The sequence below is a fragment of the Sturnira hondurensis genome, unplaced genomic scaffold (genome assembly GCF_014824575.4).
Source record: "Sturnira hondurensis isolate 20B ecotype Veracruz unplaced genomic scaffold, ASM1482457v3 Scaffold0010448, whole genome shotgun sequence".
NCBI classification, from domain to species: Eukaryota; Metazoa; Chordata; class Mammalia; order Chiroptera; family Phyllostomidae; genus Sturnira; species Sturnira hondurensis.
In genome coordinates this window covers 5031205-5052648 of record NW_028083079.1, presented here as the reverse complement: position 1 = coordinate 5052648, position 21444 = coordinate 5031205, and the positions used below count along the sequence as shown (strand labels likewise).

At 42.1% G+C, this 21444-nt stretch overlaps 1 protein-coding gene across 2 annotated transcripts in view; it reads left to right on the top strand.

Annotated features, from left to right (window-relative positions):
• BRINP1 (BMP/retinoic acid inducible neural specific 1) overlaps positions 1 to 21444 on the top strand; it is a 381254-nt gene that overhangs the window by 320456 nt on the left and 39354 nt on the right. For both annotated transcript variants that reach the window (XM_037059155.1, XM_037059154.1), the window contains exons 4-5: positions 5493 to 5662; positions 8605 to 8710. In XM_037059155.1, coding sequence (XP_036915050.1) covers positions 5493 to 5662; positions 8605 to 8710 — 276 coding nt within the window. The remainder of the gene's footprint in view (positions 1 to 5492; positions 5663 to 8604; positions 8711 to 21444) is intronic.

Genomic DNA, 21444 nt, shown 5'->3' with positions numbered 1-21444 from the left:
TTCCTTTCCCTCTCTCTAAAAAATAAACGAAAAATCTATTTAAGTGTTCAGTGCAGTGTTTGTCACCTAACAAATTTTTGCTATTATTATTATTAATATTATTATTGCTATCGGTTTAATGGGGCTAAGGAACTTAGGGACTCAGGATTAAAGCCCATCCCTACCACTCACTGGATGAATGGGAGACATTGACAAATTAATTTTCCTGTCTGGATATGAGTTTTCCAGTCTAAATAGAAGGGGGGTGCAGAAAACTTTATTTCCGTAATTTTTCCTGAGAAGAACACCATATTTATTTAGGCAAAACACTTCGATAAGCTGTTTGAGGTGGCAAGCGCGTTCCTAAGGGCACACTCAGACAACAGCGAGGATCCGTAAACTGTCACATGTGGGACAAGCAAATGCTCTCATGGCTCCCGAGGGAGAGGGAAGTGGCAGAAAGTGGAGTGAGAAGGAGCAAGCGGAGGCAGCGGGAGGGCCGACCACTGAGACGTGGCCACGGGATCGTCAGCTTTGCAGTGAAGTCCCTTCAACTCCTAACATGCTTGGTGTGAGTGATTTTCTTATGGAAGGGGGTGAAGAGAAAATTTCGGGGTCAGGCTGACACACAGGGGTATCCGCTTCCATTACTCCCTTGGAAAATCATATTTTGACCCAAAGAAAGCCCTTGGATCAGAGATATCTGTGTGATGTGTATGATTAAGCTTACATGTATGCATAGACAGAGGTGTGCAAATATATGTACTCGAACATACATTAACCTATAGGGACGCATACATACACACTCAGCACATACACGCTTCTCATTGGACACATGCATATGAATGCAATGTCCACATATATGAGTCTATGTGAGTTTGCACATGCATGTAAGTGTGTGTATATTGCACAAATGTCTTTTTGTGCATGAGGCATCATGTTTTTGTACTTGTGTGTATGTTTGTGTCTACTCATTGTTTCCCACCCTGCATTTCGGGACATCTCTGCTTGCCTAAGAGCAAGACTGAGAATAAAGTCACAGGGGCTCAGAAGGAAGAGGATGAGGGGTGTCTGAGAAACCTCTAGTTCAGACGTCTCCAACCCCCATCTGGCAGCCATATCCCCTATTGACGCAAAAGGTCAAATGGTCGGCTCCCGCTTCAACCCCACCCCCATGAAAGTTGTGCTGCAGAGAGAGAGGCGAAGTCCCCTCGAGGACAGAGACTGAAGAAAGGCCTTTGTGGGGCGAAGAGGCAATTTGCAGGAATGCCCAAATGGGAAAGCAACTCTAAACAGAACATTCTCTTAACAAACAAGAAATTAAGTCTTAATAATGTAGCGAGAATCTCATTAACCCCTCTTGATCTAAGGTGTGCTGCTGGCAGTTCTCAGTCCAGAGGGAGCAGGCTTGTTTCACCTCCTCTTTCACAGGCCCCTTAGAGAGCCTGAGCTGACACTTGGAATGTTTATTGCCTCTGTTCTCACTTCTAACTTCTAGACTATTCGCCTGTTTAATCATTTACCTTTCCACCTATCTGTCTATTCATGTACCCAGTCAATCATCTCTTCATCCATCCATCCATCCACCCATCCATTTATCCTTCAAATGATGACCGAACATCTGCTCTCAATCTGGCCTAGGAGAAGCGGATTGAGTCCTTGTTCCCCCAGGCCACCACCCACCACTCCTGAACTCAAAGTCTCATTGTATATGAAGTCATTGTTAAGTCAGATCTATCTGGGCTTCTGTGGAGTTCAAAGGATGCAAGATCACGTCCTCTTGGATAACCAATGCAGGCTTCAAGGGAAACTGCAAACATGAGTGTCTTATTCTGAACCCAGCTCAGAGGCATAGGGCACCTGGAGATTAATTTTGATGATGTTGAATCTTCTCATTGGAAGATTACAGTCTAGTCACTGAGGCAGATATGTCAATAAATAAACAAACACTGTAGGGTTGGGTCATTTCCATATTCATTTGTTCATCCAAAAATACTGTGATAATTTGTTAAGTACATAATACATACCTATATTGTGCTAAGTAATAACAATGAAATGATGAAAGACTCTCTCATACTCCTGGACATCACAGTGCTTCTCTTCTAGTGAAGGAATCAGCTGTTGAACAAGCCATCACCAGAAAATGTGATAGGTGCTGTATCAGAGAAATAAGAGACGGTGGGAGCAGGGGGTTGGTGTTCTTATTCAGTTTAACAGTGGAGGATTCAGGGAAGACTTCTCGGAGACGGCATTGTCTTAGGTAACCTCTGAGGAATGAGTAGAAGTTAGAAGGAGAAAAGCAGACTTCAAACAATGAGAGAAACAGGGTGCATTTGGGCAGGATAAAGCATACCTAGAGAATGGCAGGGGGCAGCTGGAGAGATGAGACCAACAGGGCCCCGTATCCCACGTTAGCAACAGGGATTCAGGCCTCCTTCTTCCGGCTGCATCCCACTCTGTGCATCTCTGCACCTTCACTGTTCACCTGAGACATTGAAATGATCCCCATCTCTCCTTTCCTAGACCTACGCTGTCCAACAGGAACGAAATGTGTGTCACAGTGTGGGCCACACATGCCATTTTACATTTGCTCACACCCACATTTTTCAAAGTGGAAATAAAAAGGGGAGAATCAATTTAAAAATATATTTCACTTAACAATAGTAACACTTCAACAAGGAATCCATAGAATACACAACTGGATATTTCCTTTTTTTAACATTTGGAGATGTTTGCTGTGTAGCTTACACCTGCCACGCATCTCAGTTTGGACTGGCCATGCTTCATTGCTCAGTAGTCACACTTGGCTGGTGGCTCCTGTGTTGGACAGCAGGTGTCTAGTCACTTAGTGACTCAAGCATGGGGACAATGTCTTATTCACTTGTCACCCCAGTGCATGCCAAAATGCTCAGCACACACACAATGGCCAGTGCCTGCTGAACTAAACTGAATGGACAAACAAGCTCGTGACAGAGAGAGGGAAAGTGACCAGTCTCTCGTGGGGTTGGGGCAAGCTCACCGGGAAGGCGGTGTCTGAGCAGGTTCTCAGGGGTGTCTACAATTTGGCCAGGTCAAGGACAGAGAGGGGGTAGTAAGGGTAGATGACATGTGAACTGGGCCCAGAAAGCTGGATAGGACATCAGCAGTCAGATATTCAGGGCAGAGACAGAACAGCATTCCACGCAGGGAAAAAAAAAATCTGAGGAAAGCCTGGGAAGAAGATTGGTCAGAATAAATCTCGGGGGCAGAGGAATGGTCTGGGTAGGACAGGGAGAGAGACAGCACTGCAGAGACGGGTGGGAGGCGGCCTCTGGGGGCTCTGGCAATGGAACTGTGCTCTAGAAGCTGTCACGAAGGGATCCAAAGGCAGAGGAGTTAACCTTTGGGTCAGGACTGTGCCTACTGCTCTCGGTAGCCACTGCCCTTCTGAGAGTAAATTATTTTTCTCTTCGATTGAAAAAGCGATCGGCATGCTAAAGAAATTTCAGTTACCCTAGATTTCAGGCTTTGTCCTTAAAAACTACTGATAGTGTTTGGCCTGGCCTGCATGGCTCAGTTGGTTGGAGCATTGTCCCATAACCAAAATGTTGTGGGTTTGATTCCCTGTCTGGTTGCAGGTGCGTGTGACTCCTAGTCTGGACACATTCGATTCCTCTGGGTGGTTACAGGAGGCAACCAATCGATGCTTCTCTTTTGCATTGATGGTCTCTCTCTTCTCTTCTTTCTCCCTTCCTCTCTCTAAATGCAATGAAAAAAAAAAATCCTCTGATGAACATTTAAAAAAATGTGTTGATAGCATTTGATAGTGTTTCCTTGACTATCCTATTGTGTTGGGTTGATTAGATGTGAGGATGAATCTCACACAACTGGTAGTTTATGGTGATCAAACAGTGGTAGGTAGTCCTTCCATTGTGCTATGTGCCAGACAGGAGACAGGAGTTCGCTTAAGTGATGAACTAATGTACCCCTGCGACAACTGTATGAGGTAAGTTGTCACCCCCAATTAACACCCCAATTAACACCCCCAATTTTACACCTGAAGAAACTGAAGCAGGTGAATAACCTGATCACACAGCTGCTAATTCAAGTCCAGGGCTGCCTTGTTATTATTCCAAATGATTTGGGGTTGCTACAATGCACTAGACACTGGTACAGGGACTTTACATGTATTAATTAATTTTTTTCTTCTTGATAACACTATGGAGTAAGTGCTGTTCTCCTCCTAAGCTTGTTAATGAATAAACTGAGGAACAGAGAGTTTAAGGAACATCCCCAAGTTCACCGTTAGCAGAGGGTGAAACCAGATGCGCAATGGTCAGATCTATTTGGTGTATCTGGATCTTCCTGTCTGAAGTTCTGGTGAAATATCTTGTTGTGCAAAATAAAAGGCACCATAAGGAAGTGCTGTTGTTAATCAGTGCATATGCATGTGTTTCTAAGGATGCATAAGTTTACAGCTCTCTCTGTCTTTCCTCTTCCCCGTCCTGTACTGAACTCCCTTAGATGTAACCTCTTTTCCATCACACTCTCAGAAACACAGTGCCTGGTATATGTAGGTATTTAAGAATAGAAAAAGATGAATTAATTGCTTACTGACTACTATATGCTAAGCACTGGGCTTTGTACAAGGAATAAAGAGATAGCTGATATAGACAGTGTCTGAGTTCACAGAGCTGACAGTTTAGAATTTTCTCTATAATGAGCACATGATTTTTCCTTTCTGGATATCTTTCTGTAAACTATGTCTTTATCTACCTATCTATCTATCTGTCTATCATCTCTTTAGCCATTCATCCATCTATTCATCCATCCATCTGTCTGTCTAGGAAGGGGTAGCAGAAGGAGACCGAGAGAAGGGAAAGGAGGAAGGAAGGAGAGGAGAGAGATGAGAAGAGGCAAAGGAGGAGCTGGGTGTGATGAGTAAACACAGGATGAGCAGAAAGGAAGGGGAAAGGACTATCTATGGCACAGGTGGCAAACACAAGGCCCACGGGCTGAATCCAGCCCTCCACCTTGTTTTATGTGGCCCAGTACCTTGTTTCTACCTGGCAGGAGCACTGAGCTCTCACTTAACTGTCTGAGGAGTAGTTATGTTTATACAGTCCTAAAATTACATTTAGCCCTTTGAAGGCAACTGTGAGGCTGGTGTGGCCCCTGGTGAAAATGAGTTTGACATCCCTGGTCTATGGTAAATTCATCCATTTACAGAAGAGACTGTACCTCAGAGAGAGGAGCTGAGTCGTGAGATGATGCTGGTGAGAACTATGAAGTGGGTTAGTAGGGACCGCACTTGATGACTAGGAGTTTTTCCATGATCCTCGTCTCAGAGGACTTGGCTCTTACAGTCACCTAGGGACTATTTCTCTTTCCCTGTGCTCTTGATTTTCAGTGGTAGAAGGAAATTTGGGCAAATTAGTGCGAGGTTGGAGGGTGTTTTACCTTCCACATTCTGGAGCTGTTCCTCTAGCCCCAAAGCTGGATAGCCTGCCTGAGTGTCTTTCCTTTCCATGCAGGGGAGGAGGCCTTGACCATGTACATGGACAAAAGTCGCCTCGACAGGAAGTCAGGGAACACCACTCAAAGCGTTGAAGCTCTGCACCAGCTTGCATCATCCTACTTTGTTGACCGTGATGGCACCATGAGGAGGCTCCATGAGATCCAGATATCAACTGGAGCAATCAAGGTACAGCTTGAGGGTGGGTTGGGGTGGCAGGTTCCTAAGACAACAGCGCTGCAACCCAGGTATTCTGAAAGTTGATGGGCAGATACGATCCCTGGCTTCATACCCATGTATCTAACAGTGTACCCTGACAGCCATTCTGACTGATGTTGTCAAGTGCCCTGTAATACATGAGTCCTGTCATTAGTGTGGTCATTGCTACTGATTTACGGGGGCAGCTCCAGCTATGGCCACAGCATAATTAGCAACAGTCCTCTCCCAAATGCCTTAAGTTCTCCTCTGTGAATGATTTTCAGGCTGTCTTCCTAAGTGAAAAACTGGAGCAACAATGGGTACATGATTTTCCCAAAGTCACAGAGCTAGCAGGAGTCAAATTACTGAATTACAGTAATTTTTTAAGCACTTGTGTTTTTTTTATTCCCTTCTCCCATGTCACAGATGGAAAACTGTAATCCAGGGGTTAATACCCTTGCTCAGAATTTCACAGAAAGAGAGAGAGAGAGAGAGAAAGAGAGAGAGAGAGAGAGAGAGAAACCTTCACAGAGACTGGAACTCTCATCTCTAGACCAGGAGTCTTTGAATATCTTCTGTAAAGGGCCAGATAATAACTATGTAAAGTTTCGCACATCATATGGTTTCTGTTGCTACAAGATCATTCTACTGCTGTTGCCCCGAAATCAGCCATAGAAGATATGTAAACAACTGGGTGTGGTTGTGTCCCAATAAAACTTTATTTACAAAACACTTGCTCCTGCTTATGCACACCAGGCTCATCTACACCAGCGCTAGCCTGTAGACCTTTCCAAGGTGACAAAAATGCCCTATCTCTGTGCTGGCCAAGACAATAGCCACTAGTCATTTGGGATCATGGAGGTCTTGAAATGTGGCTACTAAGCAACTAAATTTGTAGGTTTTTTAATTTTAATTAAGTTTAATTTTAATAGCCACACTAGATAAAGCAGCTATAGACTTTTAATTAGGTGACTTACAGCACAAGAATGTTAAAAAAATACATTTCATTTTAAATGCAATAAATTCAGGGATCAACTTTATAACGAGTATAAAGGAGGACATTTTTGGTATAATTGATTAGTTCTTCTGAGGGTTGCAATGCAAATTTTTTGCATCTGACTATTTTTACAACCAGATTATATCTGCTTTTTACTTCTCAATCTCCAGACATTTTTTTTTCTGAATAAAATGTAGACCTAGCTTTATATTAAGACTTTCAAAGATATCTCTAGGGAAAAAGTGTGTATGTGTTGGGCGGGGGAGCAGTGAAGAGGGGAGACTCAGGCAGATGAGTCAGAAATTGACCAAAGCAAGAGAATAGTGTGGGAGGAGAGAGTTACTGAGGAGGGAGCTAGGAAGAGGAGAAATAAATCAGATCAACAAACAAAGAGCCCCTTCTCTGAGAAGAATCGCCTCTATTGGGGGGATTTTGTTGTTAGGGAACTCGGCACAGGGAGACGGATCTTTATGAAGCCATCAGAGTCACAGCGAAGCAAAGGCCTGGTTTTTATTATCACCAAACGGTTCTCCCCCCACTGGACAGGGTGAGGAATTGAGATATTGAGGCCTGTCACGAGAGAACGCAGGCTGCCTCCTTCAGAGGCCTTTGGCAGAGAAAGCGCCCAGAGGCCACTCCAGAAGCCATTCTTACAGGACCACAGCTTTCCCCACTCAGTCCAGGACTTCAGTTTTTCTCGACGTTTCTTGATTCTCCCTCCAGCCTCAGCTGACTAGCAGGGGCCTCACTACCATCTGGGTGTGACTCAGGAGCTGCCCCAGGTGGGGAAGTTTTGCCCATGATTCCCTTTTCCTGGGTCATCCCTCATTAACGACTATGTTCTCACAACTGTGTTATCATTCTGTTCAAAAAAGAATAAATCATTCGTTAAGGACTCCAAAGCTAATGGCCCTCCATTATTTACCATTTCCTAAGTGCTAAACACTTCAAACATACAATCCCTTTCCCCACTGAGGTGGCTGAGTATTACCAGCGTTTTATAGATGGGGACGTTGAGGCTTAGAAAAGGAAGTTACACACCCTAGCCCTCTCAGCTAGAGAAAGGCGGAGTTGGCACTTGGAGATCCCTGGGGCTGTTCCCCAAGCCACCACTTCCTACGGCACCCGCTGCTCTGTCTTTGTAGTTGGGGGAAGATCTCACTACGATTCTGCAGTGCCTGTGTGCAATAATGGGAAGTGAAGGCGCGTGGGATGACGAAACCTCTTCTCATACTCAACTAGTCCTGATTCAAAGTTAGCTTTTTGAATAGGCATCCACCTATTATCCACCGCCTCGCTTATGCTAAGACGATGTTTTGGGAACTGTAGGATCTGGATGTTTTGTTCTGTGGTGGTGTTGATTATGCTCCTCGCTGAAATGTTTTTAAAAATGAGGATAGTTTTATTGTTCTTGCCTAATAATAGTGCCCGTGGACGTAATAAATTGAAGAGACTTTTGGCAGTAAGATGCTCGTTTTCGAGTGCACGCCATGTGTTAGGCACCCACGCCCATCATGTCTAGTCTCACATCCTCTTTGGAAAGCATTTACTAGCTTCAAGTTACGGAAGTTAAGTGACTTCCTTAGGTCACAGAGCAAATAAATGGACCAGCCAGGATTTAACACCGATTCTCTCCTGATTCTAAAGCCCATGCTATTGAAATGTACTCTACTGTTAGCTTACTAGTTCATATAATACGTAAAGCAGCTTTGTGAAGGGGTACCGTGAACAGAAGCTGGGCACTTTGGCTCCAGACTACCTGTTTGATCAGTGTGCTAGCTTGTCATCTGCTTGGAGACAGCCAGGCCTGGTCCTTGGCCTGGGGCAGATGGCTTTCTCTGATGGCTTTGCTCTGCTGGGGGCCAACCCGTTGCAGGGTTTGTCCCATACCTGGGCGTGTTTCTCTCACATGTGTCACCCTTAATGTCCCCTCCAGGTCACAGAGACACGCACTGGGCCTCTGGGCTGTAACAGCTATGACAATCTGGACTCTGTGAGTTCTGTCCTTCTGCAAAGCACCGAGAGCAAACTTCATCTTCAAGGTAAGTGTTGGTGGCGATGGGGTGGGGTGGGGCAGAGGGCGGAGGGAGAGGTGGTCTAGGGGGAGGCATGATGTGCAGGGAGAAAGAAGTAGATGAAACTCAGGGAAACCAATGAAAACTAAGACAGTCATGATACAATTACAAATTTTTAATATAGACAGGACATTAAATTCATGGTTATTCCATTCAGATATTAAGAATGGAAATGTGAACTTTACCTGATTATTTTGATAAAAATATCTAAAAGGTGTTATTTATAATTCCTTCAGATCTAATATATATTATAGTTTTATATTATATCATCTGAACTTCCTACATTATGGTGTTTGATTTTCAATGTACTTTGGCAGCTGTTACTTGAATTCTAAGAGCGATAGGGCAATTTATAAAATTTTTAGTTCTATGTAAACTTCTTTCCCCTTATTCGTTAATAATTTGTGGTTTTCTGTATATCCACCCACACGCACACAGTGTTTGTGCATGTGTGTGCACTTGTGGCAGAGTTGACTAATGAGAACACTCAGTGCTGTCTGGAGTGTAGAGAGACATGCTCTTACGCATTGCTAGTGAGAATGGAATGACTAGAAGGATGAATCTGTTGCTCCCTGGAAATATTTGTGTTTGTTTAGTGTCTGTTATGTATCAGGTCCATGCTAGTTGCTCCATGTGTACTCATGATGTTAGAATAATACACCGTTTCAAATAGTAATTTTAGCCTTATTAATTCATCATAAAGTGGAGGGGAGATTGTGGGGAAAAATTAACAAGGCTCTAAGTACAGATAGTGCTGTGTTAAAAAGCATAATTTATAACTGAAAAACAATGTAAAAAATCTCAGTTTTGCACATGAGGAAGCTAAGTGAATTAATGTGCTATTCATACAACATAACATTAAGTAGGTACTAAAATGTTGTTTATAAAGAATTTCCAGGTATATGTGACAATGATTTGATATAATGTTAATTTAAAAATGGGTAGTTTCTGAGGGAATGTACGGCATGACGGTATAAAAGAATAAAAGAAAATAATATTGCAAGGATATGAGCTGAGACGTTAAAAGAGGTTACCTCTGGGTGGTTTAGGTTATAGATGATTTACGTTGGGCTTGCGGTGCCTTTTCTAACTTTTCTGATCATGTATTAACTTTATAGTCAGAAAAAGAAATTGCCTGCTTTAACTTTGAGCAGACTAAAAATGTGACCTTCTGGAAAGGTATATGATAAAGGTGATTGTGAATGTCAGTGGGAGGAAAGTTGGGTTGAGATTGGCAGGTAGAGCTAAGCAGAGCTTAATGTGACTTTTATATTCTGGTTCCTTGGCAACTGCTTGATTCATGCTCCCGTTATAGAAGATGGTTGGAAAATGGTTCGGGGAGAGCTTGGAAGTGTCACTGGGGAACAATGAATGAAAGTCCTCGGGGAAACTCAGGCCAAGAAAGTGGTTTAGTGTTAAAACAAAACATACCCTCGGATACGGGAAGAATAACCCTACCTCTTTAGTAGAGAAAAGAGTAGACAGGTGAGCTTGGTAATGCCTAGTAGGAGAGTCAGAACTGCCTTGGGCATGCTAGCAATACTAGTTTGTTCCTATGATGCCCCACAGTGACCTCAAGGTGCCAGCAGGCTTTGAATCCAGGAAGTTCGGCTCAGTCTGCATTGATCCCCCTGCTGTGCTGTTAGAGGAGGAAAGAGCTGTAACTCATAATTGGAATATATTTAGAACGGATTCACAGGGTGTTACTGGGAAGTTATTCAGATCACGGGGACATTTAGAGAGGCTGATTTACCATGAAACTAATGAAGCTTGAGGTCTAGGGTCCCTCACCTTTTAAGTCCTCAGACTTTCTCATTGTAAATATGCACTTTCATATCTAATCTTAAGTTAGTGTTTTCATGAAGCAACTAAGGTATAAGTCTTAGTCCCCCAAAACTCAGGTCTGCCATTGGTTACATGATAGACATATATTATTCAGAAAAAAGGAGGTGAGAGCTTTGTCTTATTCTAGATCCGTCAGAACACACCTGGAGGGTTGGATTCAGGTCTGTGCATCCAACAGACCACCCAAACTACCATCAAGAAACTACAGTGTGCCTGAAGGAAAATGTCTTATGATAAACTGCTGAGGAGGGTTGACTGGGAGCAAGAGGACTCGACTGCAGATACCTGAAGGATTATCTTGCAGAAAAGGATAGTCAAACTCATTAATATGGAATAAATGGGTTAAACCTGGTCTACTTAGAGGAAACTACAAGGACCCCAGCTTTTAACTGAGATAAAATAGATTTCAGTTTAAACTCAGTATAAAATAGATTTTCTAATGTACAAAGCTAGAATGGCCAACTGAAGTGTATAGTGACTCTCTGAGTTATAAATGGATGACATTTGGTCAAAATGTTATTTAATGATGATTATTTAATCATCATTCCCTTGGATGCAGTGATTGAAATTAGTGGTTTTTAAGACCTCAATAGCAGCATTTCTAGTGTTTTATGAAGTTTTTCTTGAGACTGGTTATGTGCCAAACCCAGTGTTATACCATGGGCATTGGAACACAGATCAGTTTGTTTCAACTCACTATATATAGGGTGGGGCAAGGATCCATTTACAGTGGTGAGTACATGAAACACAGTTTATTCTTGTGTTATTATTTATTAATTATTGTACTATTTCCCATAGGAACAACTGTAAACCTACTTTTGCCTGCCCTGTACCTATTTTTTAAGGAACCAAATTAGCGTCGAGTTCGGCACAAGGATACAGGAGTAGACAAGACTCGGTTTCTACCCCAAGGACACACACAATTTAACAGAGAAGATGGATTCAAACAACAATAGGCATAGTGCATTGCAATGGAGAAAAATGTGAGGGTTTTACAATACCAGCGAGCATGGGGAGTTCATTTACCAGGGAGTCAGGAAAGTTTTCTTGCTAAAAATGATGCAAGGATGAGACCGGAAGGATGAAGATGAGGGCAGTGGCATGGGTATGCAGGCAGAGTCTTAATGAAGGGGCGCTTGAAGAACTGAAAAAGTGTTTAAGAGGTTAGAGCTGAGACATCAGTGGTGAGAAAGACAAAGTAATCCTTCACATCCTGGAAGGCCTCTGCAGCACGTTAATGAGTTGAACATTAATTTGACAATAATGGGCACCATGGAAGGGTTTTCGAAAAGGAAGTAGCCGGAAGAGATTGATCTTTTGGAGGACCATGCTAGCTTTTGCGTGTGGCCAATTAATTAGAGAAGGATAGGTTACAGACTGGCGACCAGTTAGAGGCTATTGCAGTACTTAAGATGAGATGTCAGAAATTTAGACATGAAGGTAGCAGTGGGGGTGAGAAAAATAGGCCAATTTTAGAGTTATTATACTTAGAAGGCATCATGACCAGGATTTAGTAAAAAGATCATGAAGAATTTAGATAATTGAGTGAGTAGAGTGTGGGAGTGAGATAGAGAGGATGGACAGGAAGATACATATGATTCGAGGTAATATATAATAGAGATAATGAGAGTAATACATACTATTATGGAAGTACAGAAGAGGGAGTAATTGATTCTGTCTGCCTAGGTAGAGGAATCTTGGGGAAAAAATGATACTGAGGGAGAATAATCTTCCGGTGCTGGAAGGTAACAGAAGAAAGCTTCTTAAATATAAGACAGAGGAGTATCTCTTGACTTTGCAGTATTCTGATATTTATTCAGCAGAATCCAAAAAGCACTAAGTGTAAGAGAAAGATTGATAAATTGAACTACATTGAAATTAAAAATTTCTGTTCCTCAGAAGCTGCTATTCATAGGATGAAAATGCAAGCTACTGAGTAGAAGGAAATACCTGTGATATACGTATCTGACAGAGAAGTCTTTGCAAAACATATAAATAACTCCTAGAACCAATAAGAAAAAGACAGACAATCCAGTAAGACAAGAGAATGGGGAAAAGATAGGAAAAGGCACTTCACAAACAAGAATAGCAACATAGCAAAGAAACATTTGAAAAGGTAATTAACTTTACTAGTCCTCAGCAAATGTAAATTAAAACCGCAGTTCAATATCATAACCCCTCAATCAGTCTGGCCCAAATGAAAAACACCGGCAACATCAAGCAGTGATAATGCATAGCCACGGGAACTTAACACCCATTGCAAGGGGGAGGGGGAATAAGTGAGCACGACTGTTTTGAGAAACCCTTTTGCAGTATTTACTAAAAACTCGGTATGCCCTCATCATCCCACCTAGCAACTACAGCTCTCCTAGGAATACACGCAGCAGAAACGTTACCTATGTTCACCAAAAAACGTGGATGTTCATAGCAACTTTATTCAAAATTTCCAAATGGAAGTAGGCCCAAATGCCCATCAGCAAGAAAATAGATAAATAGTCATATGTTCACATAATGGGCTACAACACAAAAATGAGAACAGAATAGATACTCTTGCATGAAACAGTATGGAAGGATCTCATGGAGAGAACATTGAGTAAAAGAGCCAGACACAGATGAGTGCACACAGAATGATTCCATTCCATTACAGCTCAAAACTAGTAAAAACAATTGCATCGTTTTAGAATCCATGGAGTTAGGGAGGACCAGTGATGTTTCTAGAAGTGCTGGTGATGTTCTGCTGCTTGATGTGGGTGGCAGCACATGGGTGTGTTTTACTTTGTGGACACACATAGAGCTGCACACGCGTGATGTGCATCCATATGTTTCTGTATATGTAATATGCAGCTAGTAAAAAATGTATTTAATAGCGTCCTCCATCTTGACATCTCCTGGAAATAAAAACATGAATGCCGCAGGGACATCAAAAAGCAGCAGGTGGTCCAGCCCAGCAGTCTGCGTGCACTGAGGCTGGGTGGCAGATCCTGTTTATTCAGCTCTTCCTTATGAGACAGGGACTGTGCCAATTTATTGTCATTATGTTTATTTTAACTCATACTTGTTTATATTACATAGTTGTATTGATTACAGTTTTAATCCTCACAGCATCGCTATGAAAATGGCGTAACTAACATCCCCGTTTTGTAGGTGAGGAAGGATGGCAGAAGGGGCAACTTCAGAGCTTCTTCTCCAAACAGCGTTGCTCTCTGTTCCTTTCCCAGTTCCTATGAACGAGGCTGGGAGGGGGGTGGTCGGCAGAGGTTCACTTTGGCAGATAGGGATGATCATGAATGACACTGTAATGCAATTTACCTTGTGGCATTTCATCAAAGCTCCACAAAACAGGGCAAAGATAAGGATAAATAAATAGGAAAGAGAAGGAAGAGGATTACAGGAGACTAAAAGCGAGGGAAAAAATGGATCATAGAAATAATCAGAGGCTATTAGTAGCCAAAGAAGCAACAGCTTCTAGTAGTAATAATGCTAACAGCATAATGATAACTTCTTGTTTTTATACTTTTCTCTCCAAGAAGCCCATTGAGCATTTTACCGACATTGTCATGTAATTTAATCAAGTATCCATCCGGTGAGGATACAGAGAGCAGAGCTCTGCCTCAGTGGCTCACTGATGTGGAAAGGGTGGAAAGGGATGCAGAAAGAATATTTTGCTGAAACCTAGGGATGATCCAGATATTTTTTCATTCATACATTCACATATTTATTTAGCAATATTTGTTGAACATGAACTCTATATCAGATACTGATTTAAGAGCTGGTTATATAGCAATTCATGAGCTAAATCTCCATGATTTTGGAGCTGATATGTAGTATGTGGGGGCAGCAGACATAAACAAGTGAACAAAGAAATATATTTTCTTTATACTCAGAGACAGTGAGGGAACAGGTCATGCAGGGATTTGTGGTCCATGGAAAATACCTTAGATATTGCTGAGGTTTAAATGAGAAGCCACTGCAAATGCAGACAGTGGAGTAACTTGACCTGACTTGTATTTTAAGTGAATCACAATGCCTGTTGACTAGAAAACTATTGAGGGAAAGAACACATACAAGGAACCTAGTTAGGCAGCTTCTGTGTATATCAAGATGAAGAAAACTGGTGGCCCTGACCATGACAGTGGCAGTGGGAGTTGTGAGAAGTGATTGCATCATGGATATATTTTTAAATAGTGCTGACCTCATTATTCAGAAGTGCACTGAGAAACTTGTGAGTGCAAGAGGAAAGATGGTGATCCCCAAATTTTGCCTGAGTCCATTCAATGATAAGATTGCCTTGTTGATATGGTGAAGACTGGGGGAGGGGTAAGTTTTGATGGGACATGAGGAATAGGGTTTGTACCTAAATTTGAGAAGTCTATTATATATACAAGTATATATGTGGAATGTGCATTTGAAAAGTCAGAGGAGAGAAGCCAAGACATAAATTAGCATAGAGATGATATTTAATGACGTGAGATTGGATAGATTACCTTGGAGAAAGTGTAGTTAGAGAAGAGAAGGAATCCAGTGATTGAGCCATGGAGAGTTTAATATTGAAGGGTTGGGATAATGGGATGATAATGAGGAACAAGAAAAGAAAGCTCAGAAGTGGCCAAGGAGGTGGGAAGAGATCCAAGAGGGTGTAGTATCTTGGAAGCCAAGTATAAAATGTTTTTCCAAACTGAGATCCTGGTCAACTGTTAGAAATGCTGCTGATAGGAGAATTAAGATAAGGACTGAGAACTAAGCAGTGGATTTAGCAACATGAGGTTGTTGGTGATCTTGACAAAAATGTTTCAATGGAGTTATAGAAATCAAAGCCTAAGTTGACTGTGGGCTAGAGGAAATTAAAATGGAGGACATGAAGGCAAGTGATACAGCCAACCACAGGGCAGTGTTGCAGTGAAGGGCACAGTAGCAGAAGGTGATGTGGAGTAGGGGAGCTTTTCTCCTTTTTCAATATGGGAGCAACTAAACTTATATGCTGATGGAAATTATTATTTAGAGAGGGAAAAGTTGATTCGACAAGAAAGAGGGATGGCTTTAAGCTCCAAGTTCAGCAGACGAGAGTAAATAGGGTCTTTCGTGCTAATGTAATTATTTGCCTTAACTAAGAGAGCCTGCTAATTTATCTACAGTGATGGGAGGATGGAAGGACCTAGGGGTTCAGAGGTGGCTACAGGTCACAGATGTGGTAAGGAGGGCATTTCCTTGAACTTTTCTTCCGATTACTTTTCATAAATTTAAGTTGCATCTCTGAAATTAGCATGTTTCTTGTATCTAATGGCATGTCATAGTTTAATTAGCAGGCTGTTTTCATCCTAGTGTGCATAAAACAATGATTTGTCTCACAGTGAATGACATCTTAGTTTCAATGGCATATGATATTTTTGTAAATGAAAAGAAAAGCAGTGGGGTCACTAGCCAGTTCTCAGCTTCTCAAAGAGGAAGTTGAATGGAAAGAAGGTAAAGATCTTTAAGAGACGGGAGGTTAGGCAGTGAGGGGGGTGGGATGAAAGGCTGGTAAGATGAGGAGGCATCATCTACTTCCTGCACCTCCAGGCAGGGCCCCCTGAGGCTGGTGTGTTTTAAGAGCCTCCTTCTAATTATTCATGTCCAAATGGTCCATTTTACCTATTTCCCTTGCTAATCTCAAATTATTTCTCTTCTTCCTCCTTCTCCTTCCTTCCTTCCTCCTCCTTCATTGTAATCCTTCTCATTTTTCTTTTCCTCTGTCTCTGCTTGAAATCTCAGCTCCTTCGAGACTAGGCTCTATCTCCTGTCACTCATGCATCCAGAATCCTTTCATGCCTTGAGTGACCTTGGTCCTCTCTTTTATCAAGTTCAGTTCATCTTCCAGTGCTCAGCACTACCGTCCACCCATATCAGAGATCCTTCCTTCGGCACCCACTCCTTGGTTCAGCTTGGCCCCCATCATTCCTCCCTTCCATGGACCACACAGTCGTTGCCAAGCCAGCCTCCACGATTCTCACCCTTCCTACTGTCCATCCCCATCACAAACACAAATGTGATCTTCTTAAAATCAAATCCAATATGGTCACATTCCTGCTTAAAACCCTTCACCTTTTCTGTAGAGATTTTGGTATAAATTTTAGACTTCCTAACTTGGCACCAGGCAACCTAATCAAACCTTTGCCTAATAACTTCTTGTCTTTGTCTTATTCTGCATTCCAACACATACTCATATCTTTACTCTGGATCTATGGAATTTCTTACACTTCACTATAGGCATCTTTTTAAATTATTATTTTGTATTACTTTGTACCTTCGCACATCATCTCTTAAATTTCTGGACTTGCGCTTTTTCCAAGAAAGCTTCTCTTACCTTCTCTGCCCACCTAATAACCTTATTAGGCACCCTGCCCACCTTCTTCTCTAGAACTTCTCTCTCTCTCTCTCTCTCTCTCTCTCTCTCTCTCTCTCCCTCTATCAAACACACACACACATGATCATTCTATATTATCAGTATGACTCTCCCATTGAAGTGTGAATTCCTCAATGGTAGGGACCCTCTCTATCTCTAGAAGAACGTATAGAACCTGGTACATAAACAGTGCTCAGAGTATTATTTTAAAATTTATTTATGAATGAATGAATGAATAATTATATGAATGAATTGCCCAGAACATAGTGAGTTCTGTTTTCTTGGAACTTTTACACTTCTTATCCCACATTACACTGGATCCAGTTCAGCCTAGTAACCGTTTCCTGAGGACCTACTGTGTGCTGGCCACTATGCTACCTTGCACGGATAGCAATCTTTAAAGTACATGTGCCCCTTCTATGGAAGTAGCTGTTATATCTTCCAGGAAGGGGCCATGTTCTCTAAATACCGCCGCTTCTGAAAAACCTCTTTTAAGACCTCTTTTATTGTATGATTTTTTTTTTTTTACTCATCTTGCAACACATTCAGTTGTGTTTTGGCTTTATTTTTTCTCTTTAAGAGAGGGTTGCACCTGCCAACTTTCTATTTCATCATATTCAGCACAGCGCCCTGGACATAGGAACTCAGTACACATTGCTGAACTGAATTTTTGTGCGTGATTGGTGCTAAAGTGAAACTAGAAGGAGGAAGACTAGGAGGAGGAGGAAAGGGGGGAAAAAGGAAGGAACAAAAAAACAGAAAGCAGGAAAAAGGATAGAGGAAAGGAAGAGAGGGAGGGGAGAGAGGGGGAGGAGAGGAGGGAGGAAGAGGAGGAGGCCCAGGGAGAGAAGTGGCACAAACAGTCTCTCCAGTAGCTACACACCACAGATGGAGTGAAGACGATAATCTTCAACATCATCTTGCAACGAGAGATAGAAAGAAAGGCACAGAGAGCGTAGAACTGTTTGGAAAGAACACTTTTTGAGCTGCTGCTTCTTCTTAGACATGTGTTGATATCCACTCGTCAATGTGTCTCTTCCAACTAATGAAGAGATAGGGTTTATCTTCCCCATTATTCAGAGGATGAAACTTAGGCTCAGAAAGGTAAAATCTCTTTCCCAAGGTCCTCCAGCTTTCAGTTCTTAGTCACCTGGGCTCCTAAGGCTACTTCCCTTCTCCGGAGGAGCTCTGAATTAGTACAACACATTCTAGATGCGGGTAGGATGGTAATATGTCCCTGCCTGACTGTAGTAATAGAGGAAGAGGGGACAGGACATGAGCAAGTCTCCTTTTCATAAGCCTTTGCCTCCCTACACTCCTGTCACTGAATGTGGCCTTTTGATCCCAGAGCGAGCCACTGAGTGGCTGTGGCCAGTGCACCTTGGGATGAGTCCTTCTTAGAATCAGCCCAGAGTTGCAGTCAATGGTTTATGACGAAGGTCCTTCCTGGCTCATTAGCAGGGGCCTGGGAGGCACTGATGGGAATCCTCATTTCTGCCTTCCCGTGATTCCCTCTGTTGGATAAAAGAGCAGCGCCTCTGTGCCAACGGGGTTGCTGGCTTCCACCCAGCTGCAGGCAGCCAAATATTGGTTTTCCTTTATGAGCCAAGGAGTAAGTACTCTGTTCTCTGTGTCATCAGAAGGGAAAGTAGAGTTCCTCTTGAAGAGTAGACTGAAATGTCAGTTAAAGACTCAACCAGAAAACAAACAGAATGGGGAGCTTCGGGAGAGTGCATTGGGTAGTGATAAGAGTTTGGACTGGTTAATGAAGTCTTTGAGGTTCTTTGGGACTGTAGTCTGCAAAATGGGAATAAAAACACCTCTGCCTTGGAGCCATTATTTTTCATTTAAATAGAACAATATGTAGAAAGCCTCTGACCAAAAAACCAAGGGGGCTGGTAAAAAAATAATAATCATGGCTACAATTTACTGGATAATTCTCACATGCCAGGTATAGACCTCATGTTTTAATATTAGCATCTCATATATGCCTCAACACAGATCCATTTTCCAGATTTCAAAATTGAGGCTCCCAGAACTTAACTATCTTGTAGGCAGCAGAGCAAGAATTTGAACCCAGGTCCACTCAACGCTGGTGCTCTTAGACTATACACTATATTGTTTATCAACCTGAAACATATAAATTGTAATCATGTTTTTTATTAGGGAAAGGGTTATAGGTTCTGCTAGTTACTTCAGAAAGTCTGAAGTTTTCCTAAAATGACGTGCCAACTTATATACATGGCTAGGTATTCCATTTCTGTAGCTATTCGCAAATTCTCCAGAGGATCCAGAACTGGAACAGATCAAATGTCTTTGTAACAGACTGTTAGGGAGGTCTTGCAACATTCTGGGTGCACAGGGCTATAGGAGGTGCTGCCTCTAACCTGGAGAAATCTGGAATCAACTGGCGACTCAAGACTTAGACTTGTACAAAGAGGTGGAAATTCTGGTGGAGTATAGGCTGATGTTGAGAGGAGGGATCTCAGGGGACTTACCTCTTGGTGTGTGGTCATTTGAGGCCATCCCCTCAATAAAGTCTTGGCTGAGTACTTGGCAGGGAGATCCTGCGTGGTACATGGTCAGTGTGGCGATATGATCTCCTTTAATCACTGTGTCCCATTCAGTTCTTCATTGAGCTCATTAATTGTGCAGAAACCAGGCACCAAGGTGCCAAAAACGGAAATAAATCACGTGTGGAAGTTAATTCATTGACTCTGATAGACATGGTACCAGTATATTTTTTAAGATTGTTAAGTCAATCCTTATTCCCCGCTTCCCCAGATCATCTCAGTCAGAAAGAAGCTCTCCTTTGGCACTGCAAACAGCAGTTCTGATGTGCCTTTATTATATTCTCAACGCATTCCACCTTGCGTTATGTGCACAATTGTGCATATTTGCTACTAAATTGTAATTAAAAGACCCGAGAGAAGAAACCATATCCTCTTTTACTTGTTTATTATCTACTTATTCTTAGTTCCGTGTTTCGTTCTTAGTAGGTACTCCATAAATAGGTCTGATTTAAATTTATTTGAACTGTCAAATCAATTTGTTTTGAATCTTTTAGTTTTTACTGTGGTAAAATATACATGACATAAAGCTTATTTAACTGTCGTAAAATGCACAGTTCAGTGGCATTCAGTATATTCACACTGTTGCGTAACTATCATCGCTATTTAATTCCAGACCTTTATTGCCACCCCAAATGGAAATTCTGTGTCCATTAAACAATCATTCCCCATTCCTCCCTTTATTCAGCCTCTGGCAAGTACTAGTCTGCTTTCTGTCTCTATGGATGTGCTTATTCTGGGTATTTCCTATAAATGAAATTATACAATAGGTATTTTTATTGTCTGGCTTCTTTAACAAAATGTTTTCAAGGTTCATCCATGTCGTAACATATATCAGTACTTCATTTTTTTCATGGCTAACTTAAATTTCACTTTATGGTTGTGCCACATTGTGGTTACTAGTCAGGGTGGTGGACACTGAGGTTGCTTCCACCTTTGTGAAATTATGAATATTGCTCTTATGATCATATGTGTGCATGGTTTTGTCTGAATACCTGTCTACAAATCTTCTGGGTATATACCTTAAGAGTGAAATTGCTGAAGAATATGATAATTCAATTTTTTAAAAAATATTTGGCACAACAAGCTTATTCTGCAGTAGATCACAAGCTTGCACTGTTAGCTTCCCCTTGGGTAACTGCCAGGGCGTTGCTATGTGACTTGTGGTGCTGTCCTGTGGGAGATGCACACTTCTCAGCTGGTTGACATTGGACTTGGCCATAGGATTTGCTTTGGCCAAAGGAGTGTGAAAGGACAAGATGCATGCCTCATCTTAGCAGACACTTCAGATATTACCTTGGCTTCTGCTCTTTTCTCTCTGTTATCTGAATCGCATATACCTGCGGAAGGCTGCTCCTTCAGCCTAGATCCTAAGAGGAGAAGGCTTCTGGGAAAAGAGTCAAAGCCCAGCCAACATGAAACATGAGCAGTAAACAAACCTTTGTGGTTATAAGCCACTGAGATTCTGGGGTTATTTATTTGCACACAGTAACTCAACAAAAGCTTGGTGCTCCTGGAGCACTGGATTAAATGGCAGAAACCACATTCAATTACTTACTGCAGGCCTTCTCAGTGCCTTAACTGTGCTAATGTGGACTATGAGTCTCAAGAGGTGGATTAAATACAGAGTTTCCCAACTGTATTTGATTCTGGGTACATTTGCCGATTTATGTTTCTATGGCATACAACTTGGCTAATGCCTGACTATACATGTCATTTGGGTTCATTCCTATCCCCTTGACTCATGAGGTCAGAAATCACGTCTTATTCATTTTCCATATCTATAGCATCTAGGACAACACTCAACTTAGTAAAGTGATGAGGAAAAGGTCTTTCCAAATAATTGCTGAATTGAGCGGTTTTATTTTTGCACACCTACTAGGATCTACCACTGTGCTTGGTATCCT